A 14,918-nucleotide genomic window follows, 5' to 3' on the forward strand; every position below is an offset into this window, starting at 1 on the left:
AAATCTCCGAAAGATACAACACAACGGTTTTGATCTTGTTTTCATCGCTCTTCCCTTGATTACACTTGAAGTAATTCTCCATCTTCCATAAGAAATTCTACCACCTCTTGCACATCATGGACTCCTTTAAACATAGGTGGATTGGGAGCCTCGACCTCGGCCTCCCTATCTCGATCGAACAACAACAATCCTCCAACTTCCGCGCCCTCTTTTAATTCTTTCATCTCAGCCTTCATGGTTGCAATCGTGATTAACGTCTCCATGAGCTGACACTTCAATGAAGTGATAGCCCCTTTCATCTCGAACTCGGCTCGCTAGCGTCCCTCCAACTCCTTGTGTAGGTTGTTGGTCTCCTCAAGGGTGAAGTCCTACAGAGTCTTTAATTTTCCATCGGCCACGTTCAAACGCCGAACTAATATCTCCAAGGCCTTCCTCGCCACTTCAACCCTTGAGAACCATCCTCTTGGTCGGTTACGTCAATGGACTCCTTGACAAGTTCATAGTCACTTGCTTCTGTGGTCAAAGCTTGATGAGATATTAGTGTCTCGCTTGGTGTGGGGTCGAGCGACTTTTCCTCATTAATCTTTTGGTGTTTCTTTCCCTTGCAATTCTTCTTTCCTCTCTCTGGATGGACTTTGGTGGTGCTAGCTGCATTTACGTCTCCCTCGTTGGACATTACCTTAGTGCAAACTTTGCTTTGATATCACATTGCCACGAACATAGAGATTTTGCTAAATCTCTTTGCGGCGCTTGAAAACTTATTAACTACTCTTTCAAGATCTAGTAATCTCAAAAAGCCTTTAAGACTAAGATCGCTAAGAGATGCAAAGAAAGACTTAGAAAGATTTGAGAAGTTTGGAAGAAGGCTTTATATACTTAGAAGAAAGCTTTATGAGTTGGTTGATGATTTACAAATGAGAGACCCTTCTATTTATACTATTTTCTTAGGGCCTAAGTGTAAATAATATTTATTTTACAAGTCCCTCTAATAACTATACTTTGGTCCATGTTCTAGAATTCTCTACTAGTCTAGAGATGTAACATCTCAAAATTTGAAATAGCTAGGAAGAAGCTAAGAACTGGAAAGTCATTTTTGGAATAATGAAAATCTGAATATTTGTTATATTAGGAAAAATTGAGTTTTTAGTCAACTTCAAACATCCATAACTCCTAGCTCATGATCAGTTAGATGTACTTCTAGATATGGTTGGAAAGCCCTTGGTCTTTACAACGCCGCCAAGTTTGCGTGATTCCGGGTTCGTGTGAGTGAGATATTTTCCTTTTGAAGTTTGGATGTTAAAATAAGAAAAGTCTAATCCGGATTTTTGGAAGGATAATTTAGTATTTTCCTTACCTAACTCTTTCAATTTGTTTGTAGGAGTTTAATAGGGGTAAAGTCAGATTTTAGACTGGTTAGAAAATTGGAAATTCACGCTATGTCTTGGAAAAAAGAGAAAAGAAGAGAAAGGTGAAGAGGAAAATCAAGATTCACTAAGAACGGTCGATTTTGGCTGTGGATTTCACCAAGGAATCAATCCTATAGGATATGTGAGTCTTTCATAGCATTAGTTTTATCACCCATGCGCCAAACATGTTATTTCAGCATGAATTTGTCCTAAAAGAGTTTGAAATTTGATGTTCTTGATATGTGTTCTTGAAATTGATATTGTTCTTGAGTTTGGCTGAAATGGAGACGTCTCTCAGATCATTACATCATTTTATTGAGTGGGTTTGAGTTAGGTTCTTAGGTACATCCTTTGGGTATCTGTATCTAAAAGAATTTCGGAAAATAAACGAGTTTGGATGAATCAGATCAGGAAAATGAAGAAAAAATTTAGTTGGGAAAATCTGGTCAATGCATTCGCATCGCGAACCTCCCCCCATATTTGGGGAAAACCTTTTTGGGTCGCGGAGCAGTCACAGACCGTTCTGCCTCAACAGTTATTTTTGAACCAAAAATTTAAAGACACCACTGTGTCACAGACCTATCTTCAGATAGTGAAATTTTGATTCTTTCTCATGTTTAGCTATCCGAAAACACTTCTAAACGTCATGAGATATTTCCTATGACAGATCACGATCCTTGAATCCATAATACAATTTAAGAAAAGTTATGATTCAAGTTTAGAGGTTAAGAAGCAAGTCAAGAGAAGTTCATTCAGGTGTTTTCAAAAGCCTTTCACAAACACTTTAACTTTGTTCTAATACTTAAGTTTCAAGTTAAGAAAAGAGTAAGGATTTGAGTTCATTTCTCAAAAAGCTATAAGGGAACTAATTATTCCAAAAGAGTTTTTAAATGTTTTTCACATTTGAGCAATAAAAGGAAACATCGTTTCCAAGAGAGCTTTAAAGCTAAGTTTTGAGTAGTTGTCTCAAACCAGAGAAAGAAGTTTATTTTAAAAACATATGAGCTAAGTATATTTTTGGGAATAATATTGAGCACCAATATGGGGATGCGAGTTCATATGCACTCAAGTGTCCATAAACCATGTATCCATCATGGGTAGTAAAGGATCATACTTTTTAGATTATTCTTTAAGATGATTTTAGCATAATCTAGGAGATCCACTAAGTTAAGTGTTCTATATGACAACAAAGTATATGATAGTTCTGGCAGTGTGGGCAAGACGATGTATCACCGCTTAGGCTCATAGTGGTGGTTGCCGGTTAGACAATCTACAACATAAACTATATTAATTTATTATATGAGTAAATTTGAGTATTTAATTGCATTTTGTCGAAAGAACTAAGTTGCTTTTATTGTTCTGTAAATCTTATCATATATTGCATGTGTTTCATTGCTTTATTATGAGTTGAGTTATTCATGAGTTGAGAAGAGTCAATGTCATGACCCAAAGTACTCCTTAGGCGTGACATGACATAATTGACCCCGAATAGGTCGCATATGAATGCTAGCTTTCATCATCGCATAAAGACATAGAAAATTGAGGAAATGTTAAAAACTTTTACAATAGAAGTCAACATTCTTCATAAGGAAATAGGAACTAGAGATAGTCTCAATCGCCATCTAAACATATGGGTACAAATAGGGACATAAAAATTTACATCAATAAAGTCTCCATGAATAGTGAAATACAACGTAATCTAGAATATAGAAGGAAACTAGAAACTAGAATCAAATAGAAACTTCCTCGAACTTGAGGACTGAACAAGCTGGGGGAATAGTCAACCCAAGCTTCACCTTGAACAAAGTGGTAGTAGTCTCAATGATCCGAACCTACACTCATAGTAAAGTAGAAAATATAGGTTAGCACAATTAAAATATACTAAGTATGGACACCATGCACAAAAACTTTAAAACATGCATAAAAGGGAAATTTAATTGAAATTTTGCATTTAGTGAAGTTATAAACCATTTTGCACATTCATAGGAACATAAGCCAATTCAACATATGAGAAACCCAAGGCAATACTAGTACAATGCAAAGGAAAAATCCCATAACCTCACCAAATTCTACGTACCACATTTAGATTACAAACAATATACATAAAAGTGAATACATTCATATTCATAGCATCTATACATACCTTTCATGCATAATTCATAATTCATCATATTATAAGAGAACCTTACCAAAACCCCTTTTTAGAGTATACCTGTATGATGTACAAGTGAATTTCCATACCCTCACTCACACTAAGTAATACCCCTCTTAAGAATTCCTAGTTAAAGTCCATGTCCTTACCATAGTTCATTCATTATCATTTATGGATTTCTTTAATCGAAATAGACCTTGTGAGATATATGGAATTCCGTGTTCTACCCCCACACCAAAAAGAAGTGTTGTACTTGCCTGAGGTAGAACGTACATTCTAGTTGTTTAGGTGGATCCACTAGATGAGATCTATGTGGGAACATAGTTATGGGACAAGGATATTGCTACTAGAAACACGTACTTGCTAAATGTAGAAGGTTTCCATCTTATGAGATATCCTACATTGGGAAGCTGGACTTGCTAAACGTAAAATCCCCCATCTCACTTTCATGTCCTCCCGATGCTAAACATTATTCCCTTTATAAGTCCCAATTAGCCTTTAATTAGGTTCATTAGTCACAAGAGAGTGTATTAGACACTCATGTTAATATATCATAATAGCTCATTGGTTCCTTAAGTGAAAATTCTCCATTCACTTTGGGAACACTAATACGTGAGTAAACCTTTCACTATGTAGTTGGATTGTGATAATGAGAATGTCCTTTCAATCAACCCAACAAGTTCAATATAAACATTCGTTAATACTTCTTTCATAATCAAGGGCATAGGGTATAGGGAATAAGGATCTTACATCAATACCACCACACAAGATATAAAATCATTATTACCCAAGTAATTCACATAGTCATGTAGAAACAATATCAATATATACAAAACCTAACCAATTTCCCGTCAAGGCCATGAACAAATATCAACTCTAACATTATTGAATTACCAAAATAGATATATAGATTTCATGATTCAACCATCAATTAAACCTAAACATATTCAATTACAAACTTTCATGGCCAATCAAGTCACATCTTAGTTCACAATTTAAGAATAAAATGAAACCATGGGTCCTAGAGAGATTTTCATCAAAAACTATTGATACTACCACAACCTAACCATTAACTGTCATAATTACTAATATTAAATAATAATTTAACAATAGAAATAATTTTTTAAGAAGACCCATGTTTGGAGTAAAACCCTAGATTTTTTGGAAGTCTTGAAAACACACTTCGAATGGACTTCTTGGGTTATGTATATATATATCAAAAAATTAGGAGCATTCATACCTTAGGTTGAGATCCTCACGAAATTGTGGAAGAAAGGTTATTCCTTGAAGCCCTAGCTTGACCTTGACTTGGTTCTTCAATGGAGTCTTAGAGAGAGAACTTTGTGAGATGGGAGTTGGTTTTCTTCTTTTGGGTTTGTGAGATGTGAGGAGTTAGTTTAAGTTTAATGACTTAAAACTACTTATATGTGTAGATATTAAAGTATAATGACTGTCCCAACCCATGCCTAGTTAATTAGAATTTTATTAAAATGTTGGAGCCTTGGCCGATTCCCTTGACACCATACAGGCCTCATCCATGAGTCCCCACATATAGAGCGTGGACTGATCCACAGACCGTACTTTTCATATATAGATTGTATTTGATGTTTTTCCTTGTCCTTGGTCCAGGACCCATCCACGAGCCCCCATCTATGGGGAGTGATATGCTCTACGGACCATACTGTCTAGGCGTCGTTTGGTACGGAGACTAAGGAGTTTAGGGGGAGTTTTGGTGAGGCTAAGTGTTGACTCACGACTCCTATCTACAGGGCGTGAGTCAACCTACGACTCATATGATGAGTCTCTCGGATGAGACTAAGCAACTATCGACCGTTCTGATGCGCCCTTGACCTATTTTGATTATCGTGAATTCAAGCTGGTTTCTGACAGCTTTTTAGGCAGCCCCTTGGCTCTCACCAAGGCCCTTGCGGGTACTTATGAAGTCCATGCCTTGTCATTTAGGGTCTTAGACACTACTGTTAAACTAGGGAGGTAAATTTAGGACCCTTACCTTGATGTTTACCCTTTTTAGGACACGAGATTTCATGTTAGGCTCTAGCTTAGGTCATTGGATTTTTGGGGTGTTACATTTTCCCCCCCCCCCCCCCCGGTACATTCATCCCCGAATGACAACTTAGGAACCATACTAGGTTAGAATATCTAAACTAGAAGCCCAATATGCATGGCACATCAACAATGAGTAAAACTCACAAATGCACTATTCACCATATGCAATATTCTAGAGGAAGAAACTTCATCTCCACATCACAACATGGTCAAAGCAATACAAGAAAGTAGGAAATACTTATACTAACTCAATACACATGAATCTCATCAATTCATATAAGAATCGAAGGAATTACATTCTCCGACACAAACAAGGTCAACACAACCATATTAAGCCAACATGTCATTTCATTTAAACATAACTAAGCATGTTCATCATTTCAACTCATGGAACTAAAATGCAATCATTATTCAAAAATGCAATAAACATGAGGAAACATAGAAATCATGAAAACTCTAAATATACTTAACATGAATTCTCATAAAAACATGCACAATTTAAGGAAACCATTGAAAAATCAAACAACACTTATGACTCCCACAATACATAAGGACTGAAGGAAAATTTCTTACCTCAAGTTTGAGTAGGAGTAGAAGGAAAACGATTAGGGTAACGGGACATCATATCAGGAGTAGAAGGAAAAATATTAGGGTAACGGGACATTATATTGGCCTTGGCCTCCAATGTAGCTACCTCAACAAAGTGGTTCCTCCAATGGAACTTAACGGAGGCTACCTCCTTGTTTCTTAATCTCTTCACTTGCCGGTCCAAGATCTCAAACGGGACCTCTTCATAAGAAATATTCTCATCTACTCCTAAACCTTGTAAAGGAAGGATTGAGACCGGATTTCCAATGCACTTCTTAATCATGGAGACATGAAACACCGGGTGATCTTGAGCCAACTCATTTGGTAATTCTAACTCATATGACACCTTACAAACACGTTTCAAGACTTGATACGGGTCCATATATGGGATTATAAGCTTCCCTTTTCTACCAAACCTGATCATACGCTTCATAAGTGAGATTTGTAAGTAGACCCAATCACCTTCAAAATCTAGCTCCCTTCTCCTAGCATAAGACTTTTCTTGACTATGGGTCATCTTCGATCTATCTCTAGTAAGCCAAACTTTTTCAATGGCATCATAATCTAGTTTTGGACAAGTTAGAGAAAATTCACCTACCTCAAACCACCCTACTGGATATCTACACCTTCTCCGATAAAGTGCTTCAAATAGAGCCATGGCAATACTAGAGTCGTAACTATTGTTGTAGGCAAATTCAATCAAAGGGAGATGGTCATCCAAACTACATTCGAAATTGATCACACACACTCTCAACATGTCATCCTAGGTTTGAATAATCCTTTCTGATTGACCATCCGTTTGAGGATGATAAGTGCTAGTAAATTTAATATTTGTATTGTGGCCCTTTTAGAAAGCCCTCCAAAAGTGTGAAGTAAATTGAGTACCCCTGTCCGATATGATAGATAAGGGACCCCATGCAACCTCATTATTTCATTTATGAACCACTAGACATAGTCTTCCGCCGAAAAAGAAGTCTTAACCGAAATATAGTTTGTTTATTTGGTCATCCTATCAATAATAACTCAAATAGAATCATGTCACCTTCGAGTATGAGATAACCCCACCACAAAGTCCATATTAACATCCTCCCATTTCAAAGTAGTAACTTCAATATATTGGGACAAACATTCGGGTTTTCGGTGTTAGACTTTGACTTGTTGACAATTTGGGTATGTGGCTACAAAATCCACTATATCCTTTTTCAAGGCATTCCACTAATAGACTTCACATAGGTCACGGTACATATGGTGGCTTACGGATGGGTAGAATATCGCGAACCACGAGCCTCTTCTAGAATTTTCTCCCTTAAACCATCAACGTATGGAACATACTATCTCCCTTGGTACCCAAGCACCCCATCTCCTCCTTGGGAAAAAGCCTCAACGGACTTATTGAGAACCGAATCCTTCAACTCCGTCAAAATAGGATATAGGTATTTCTTAGATTTCACATCCACAACAAAGGACGATTCAAAGCTATGATGAACCATAAATCCACCCTTGGTAGAATACACTAGTTGTACAGCTAATCGGGCCAACCTATGTTACTTCACAAACATATTTCTTCTTATCATCTTCTACATAAGCCACACTACCAATTGATAATCCACTTAGGGCATCCTCGACTATATTAGCTTTCCCAGGGTGGTAAAAGACGCTCGTGTCATAATCTTTTAGAAGCTCTAACCACCTTCTTTGTCTGAGATTCAAATATTTTGGGAAAACACATATTGAAGACTGTTGTGGGTAGTAAACACATCTACATACACCCATAGAGTGGCGTCTCCATATTTTCAATACTAAAACCACCACTAGTTCAAAATCATGGATCAGGTGATTCTTTTAGTTAATCTTGAGTTTCCTTGAATCATAGGCGATTACCTTACCATTTTGCATTAGAAAACACCCTTAACCCTAATCTTGAAGCATCACAATACAGTTCAACCCCATCAGTACCCGCCGATAAGGTCAACACCGGAGCGGAGGTGACTTTATCCTTTAACTTTTTAAAGATCTTTCCACAAGCCTTCGAACACTAAAACTTGTCCTTCTTTTAGGTCAAGGTCGTTAATAGAAAACCGATGGATGAAAAGCCCTCCACAAATCTCCTATAATACCCGGCCAAGCCCACGAATAGCGGTGGGACTTAGGGGTCTAGGAAAAATTTTCACCGCATCCATTTTATTTGGATCAACTTTGATACCACACTTGACACAATGTGACCTAAGAAAGCAACCGACCTGAGCCAGAATTTTCACTTACTAAATTTAGCATAAAGTTGGATGTCCTTGAGGACTTTTAATACTAACCTCAAATGCTTCATATGATCATCCTCACTCCTTGAATAGATCAAAATGTCGTCAATAAAGACGATTACAAACAAATCAATATATTACCTAAAAACCTTATTCATATGATCCATGAACGCCGCCGGGGAACTCGTTTGACCAAAAGACATAACTAGGAATTCATAGTGACCATATCTTGTACGGAATGCCGTTTTAGGAATGTCAACCCCTCTCACCCTAAGTTGGTGATAACCTGACCTTCAATCAATCTTCAAAAATTAAATTACCCGTGGACTTGGTCAAACAAATCTTCAATTCAAGGAAGAGGATACTTATTATTCATGGTGACCTTGCTTAATTGGTGGTAGTCTATACACATCCTAGTGACCCATCTTCCTTCTTCACAAACAATACGGGGACACCCCATGGAGATATGCTTGGTTGAATAAAACCCTTATCTACCAAATCCTTGAGTTGTTAGTTTAATTCATTCAATTCGGTCGGAGCCATCCAGTAAGGGGGAATCAATATGGGTTGTGTATCCGACAAAAGATTAATGTCAAAGTCTATTTCCCATTCGGGAGGGATTTCAGGTATGTCAATGGGAAAGACTTTCAGAAATTCCCTTACTACAGGGATTGACTCCAAAGGAGGAGTCTCGAACTCAAGGTCCTTAAATCTCACAATATGATAGATACACCGCTTGGAAATAGTTTTTTCTAGCTTTTAGATATGAGATGAAACGACCTTTAGCAATAGAGTTTCCCCCTTCCATTATAAAATGGATTCATTTGGAAATTGAAACTTTACTACCCGAGTTCTACAATCAATGGAAGAAAACCAAGCACGCAACCAATCCATCCTAATATGACATCGAAGTCCAACATATGTAGTTATACCAAATCAACCAAAGTGACTATATTAGACAAGAAAATAGGATAATCCTAACAAACCTTTCTAGAAATAAATAAGTCACCTATGGGAGTAGAAACCAAAAAAGGTTCTTCTAACTTTACGGGGAGTACATCAAATTTCATAGCCACTAGAGGGGTAACAAAAGATAAAGTGGAACTGGGGTCTAACAATGCTTGAACATTAATTGAAAATACTTGCAACATACCGGTGAACACGTCCAGAGATCCTTTTTTATCACTCCTAGATTGGAGAGCATAGAAATGATTCTTCTTGGGAGCATCGGTATTTAAGTCGCTAGGAGGTATTTGCTTGTCGTATCTCCCTTGAACCTTTAGCGTAAGACAATCCCTCTTCATGTGCCAACTTTTTCCAAAACTGAAACACTCATTTGTGCCCACATGACACTTGCCCCATGATTTTTGCCACACTTTGAACAAGTAGGTCTATCAACATAAGAACCATCTCCACTGCCACCTTGTGGCTTTGGAGTAGGTACCCTCTCTTTGTTGAACTTAGGAGTGCTAGAAGTTCCTTGATTAGAAAACCTCTTCTTAAGACTAGGTGTTCCTTGAGCCTCAAATCTTCCCTTCGACAAATTTCCATCATCAACTCTTGCCCTTTTTACCTCTCTACCCGCTTGCTTGAGCTTTTGTTCCTCAATTTTCTCAAAATGAACCATGAGATGGGAGATGTTAATGGTTGGAATAATAATTGCGGCCTACATTCATTCATCATAAGATCAGATATCCCCATAACAAATTTGTTCATTTTTTCCCTAGAGTCTGCCACCAAGGTTTGGTTATACTTATACAATCATGTGAACTTGACGCTATATTCCTTCACACTCATAACTCCTTGGCGAAGGTCAATGAATTCTTGCATCTTCATCTCCCTTATATCTAGGGGAAAATCTATCGAGAAACATCATCTTAAACACTCCCTAAACAACTGGACCTCTCTCATGGACCTCTCTTCCTTCCATTGATCATTCCACACTTGAACCACATCCTTAAGTTGGTAGGAGACTAGTTCCGCATTCTCCCTTGGAGATAATCCCATAGAATCAAGCACTTTAAACCCATTATCAATGAACCCTTATGGGTCCTCATCCACCTAGGAGCTATAAAAGGTAGGGATTCATCCTTTTGGCATCCCTTATCCTCGAAGCAGTTGTACTTGCATTGAGATTTACTTGCACCCTAGCATCTGTTATGACTTGAGTCGTTAGAGCATGGGTTTGTGTTTGGAGAGATTCCCGGATATCCACATTGGTCATATATCCTTCCTCATTAGGATCTTGACAATTTTAAGGCCCTTGGGGAGGAACTCCCTCATCATTATTTATCTCCTCTTCCACCCTTCTAGTTGTCGTTCTTCTAGTATTCATCCTATATGCGCAATAAAAGGGTTAGGAAAAAGGAATTTATATATTTAAGACTCTTAAGGCACGAGTAAGGAGTAATCAATGAAGTGAAGATTTTGTAAGCAATTCATAGCCTCTCATTCATTAGTGTGTCGCGCTTCACACTTATGAACAAGACTATACTAGATGTGATTCATCTGACATCACCCTAAAATCTTTTTAAACCTTAAGCTCTAGTACTGAGTTTATCACGACCCAAAAATACCCCTTATGCATGACACGGTGTAATTGACCATGAAGGGGTCACATACAAGCCCTTAGCTTTCATAATCACGTAAAGACATAGAAGGATAAGCAAAAATTAAAAGCTTTTACAATAGAAGTCGACATTCTTCATGTAAGGAAAATAAGAACTATACATAGTCTCAATCACCATCTAAACATACGAGTAGAAATAGGGACATAAGTACTTTACATCAATAGAGTCTCCATGAATAGATAAATACAACACAATCTAGAATGTAGAAGGAAACTAGAAACTAGAATGAGATAGAAACTTTTCCTCGAACTTGAAGACTCACCAAGATGGGGGAATAGTCGACTCAAGCATCACCTTGCTGAAAGTGGTAGTAGTCTTAAAGACCGGAATCTACAATCAGAGTAAAGTAGAAAATATGGGTTAGCACAATTAATTGTACTAAGTATGGAAAACCATGCACAAAATCATTAAAACAAGCATAAAAGGGACATTTAGTTGAAATCATGTATTAAGTCAAGTTCAAAAACCATTACGCACATTTATAAGAACATAAGACAATTCAATATATGAGCAACCCAAGGCAATATTAGTGCAATCAAAGGCAATATCCCATAACCTCACCAAATGCTACGTACCATATTTATATTACCTATAATACACATAAAAGTGAAGACATTCACGTTCATAACATCCATACATACCGTCCATGAATTATTCAAAATTCATCATATTATAAGAGAACCTTACCAAAACCCGTTTTTAAAGTATACTTGTTGAAGTCTAATACCCCCCACTCACACTAAGTAGTACCCCTAAAGTCCATGTCCTTACCATATTTCATTCGTTATCATTTAGGGAAAGATTAATGCATTAACAAACATAGACCATGTGAGCTACATGGAACCCGTGTTTTAGACCTACACCGAAAAGAGGTGTTTTACATGCCTGAGGTAGAAAGTACATTCAAGCTATTTAGGTGGATCCACTAGCTAAGACATATGTGGAAATATAGTTATGGGACAATGGGATTGCTACTAAAAACTCTGATTTTATAAATGTAGAAGTTTTCCATCTCATGAGATATCCTACGCTGGTAAGCCAGACTTGCTAAATGTAAAGCCCCCATCTCACTTTCATGTCCTCTCGGTGCTCAGCAGTATTCCATTTAAATCTCATAATTAGACTTTACTTAGGTTCATTAGTCATAAGAGATTGTATTAGACACTCATGTCATGTATCACAATATCTCGTTGGTTTCTTAAGTGGGAATTCTCCTTTAACTCTAGGAACACTAGTACCTCAGTAAATCTTTCACAAAGTAGTGGGATTGTAATCATGAGAATGTCCTTTCAATCAACGCCACCATGTTCAATATAAACATTCATTCATACTTCTTGCATAATCAAGTTCATTGAGTATATGGAAAAAAGATCTTACATCAACACAACCACACAAGATATAGAATCATTATTACCCAAATAATTCACATAGTCATGTAGAAGCAACATCAACATATACAAACCCTAGCCAATTTCCCTTCAAGGCCATGAACCAACATCAACCCTAACTTTATATAATTACAACAATAGATAGAGAGATTTCATGATTCAACCATCAATTAAACATAAACATAGTCAACTACCAACTTTCATGGCCAATCAAGTCACATCTTAGTTTACAATTTAGAAAGAAAAGGAACCATGGGTCGAATAGAGATTTTCATCAAAAACTATCAATACTACAACAATATAACCATAAACCATCATAATTTCTCATATCAAATTGTAATTGAATAATATAAATCATTTTAGAAGAAGAACAATGTTTAGAGTAAAACCATAGATTTTAAAGTCTTGAAAACACACTTTGAAGAGACTTCTTCAGGGATAGCTACCCAAGAAAGAAGAGCATCCATACCTTAGTTTGATATCATCACGAAATTGGGGAAGAAAGTTTGTTCCTTGAAGCCCTAGATTTACCTTAAGTTGGTTCTTCAATGGAGTTTTAGAGAGAGAACTTTCTGAGAGGGGAGTCGGTTTTCTTCTTTTTGATTTGTAAGTTGTGAGGAGTTCGTTTGAGTTTAATGACTTAAATCTGCTTATATGTGTCTATACTAACTTATAATGATTGTCCCCACCCATGTCTAGTTAAATAGGATTTTATTAAAATGTTTGATCCTCGGCCGATTCCCTTGACAACATCACATGCCTCATCCATGAGTCTCCACCTAGGGGGTGTGGACCGATCCACGTACCGTATTGATCACTCATGGATTGGGGCTAAGTGTTGTCTTTGGCGTTGTGTAGAAACCCTCAATATGAAATAGGTCAAATTAGAGTTTTTCAAATGTTTCATGAGTTAATAATATATTAAAATAATGAATTTTAGCATTTGAGGTTAGTTTGGAATTCAAACGTCAAGGAATGACCAAGACGTTCGAAAACTAGCCTTGTGTGTGCTAATGTGTCATTGTTTGTTGTGCATGATTTTAGGTGTTGTTTGGAGTCTAAAACCATTGGGGACATACCAAGGGTCAAAACGTTCGAGTACGACTCCCCGAGGACCACCGTAAGGTCCCCAAGGAGGACCCAAACGTTGGCCAAGGAAGCTGCCAGACAGCCAAAATTTGGGGTCAAGGGTGCATTGTGCCTGCAGCACATAAAGGGAAAATTTTACCCTACAATGCGGGTCCAATACGAACCATTCTTTCCCAAAATATTTTCTAGAACCAAGATGTGGAGGTGTCCCCGTGACGCACATCCATGTCCCACATTTGGTCGCATTGTTTTTAAGTCAAATTAGACTTTCAAAAAGGGTCCAATTAGTGTAGGTGTCTTTTGGAATCTTTGAGGATTATTTATGGACAGTTTTTAGGTCACTTTAAACCCCATTTCACGCATCAAATCAAAACCCTCAACTTCAAAGCAAAAGCCCTCCGAAACCTTTTCTCCTAAAACCTCCATTTTCATGAAGCTTTGAAGCTCCCAGAAAGAAGGTCAGATTCTTCAAGTTTGTTCAACAACTCTCGTGGGTTTTGTCCTATTAAGGTATGGTAGTTCATCCTTGATTTTTCTCTCATTCAAGGAGCTAATCCAAAGACTTTTCAAAAAGGGTTTCAAATTCCAAATTCTTCTATTTTGAATTCTAAGCATTGGTCTTTTCATAAATATTTTTTAATGAATGGTAATGATATTTTTAATGTAAAGTGATGGTTTAATGGTCATAAACTCAATGGACCCATGAACATTCCAATTCTCAACTTTCGACTTATGAAGTGGGTTTAATGTATATGATTAGATAATGTTAGAGCTGTGTTCCCTTATATTGTGTTGTGAATATTTACTGCCTTATTATGGTGATTTATTGGTAATATTGAGAAAAGGTGGCCAACACTTGGATGATGGGTAAGTTGTTTTATATTGTTTAGTTCTTATTGAATTCATCTTGAGTGGTATGGTCCACCTTTAGTGGTGGTGTTTACTTGATGTATATGAACATATATGTGTATTATGATTATGGCCTTGAAAGCATAGAATGTGTAGTAAATATATGTTATAATGTATATGCATGATTTGTCTTAGGAAGTTAGAAATGTGTATCTTGAAGATGTTATGTCGAAATGAGGTATAATGTGAATGTGAAGCATGATAGTGTGTGAGATATCATGAATGTAGTATGATCATGCTTAGAAGTAAATGTTAAATATGGTGGTTATTTGAAGAATGTTCTCACATGTACTCACACACACACTTTGGATGAATGAATGGAGTTAATGAATGAAAATGGGGGATTTTAGGGTAGACACTAATCGTGAGTAGAGATGAAGTGTCTAGACCAACCCTACTATTCCTAAGAACTCTAGTGAATGAAGAAGGGGGAT

The 14,918-nt window shown here is 37.1% G+C and overlaps 1 protein-coding gene across 1 annotated transcript; it reads right to left on the minus strand.

Moving 5' to 3' along the window:
• Window positions 1-6,199: 6,199 nt before the first annotated feature.
• Window positions 6,200-6,871, minus strand: LOC107013322. Its single transcript, XM_015213261.1, has one exon. The coding sequence runs from the start codon at window positions 6,869-6,871 to the stop codon at window positions 6,200-6,202; it is 672 nt and encodes a 223-aa protein (XP_015068747.1).
• Window positions 6,872-14,918: the final 8,047 nt, after the last annotated feature.

The sequence above is a fragment of the Solanum pennellii genome, chromosome 3, assembly GCF_001406875.1.
Source record: "Solanum pennellii chromosome 3, SPENNV200".
Taxonomy (NCBI): Eukaryota; Viridiplantae; Streptophyta; class Magnoliopsida; order Solanales; family Solanaceae; genus Solanum; species Solanum pennellii.

Excerpts from the sequence above, each read along its gene's own strand:
- LOC107013322 (XM_015213261.1), bottom strand. The coding sequence starts at position 6,871 with ATGGCTCTATTTGAAGCACTTTATCGGAGAAGGTGTAGATATCCAGTA.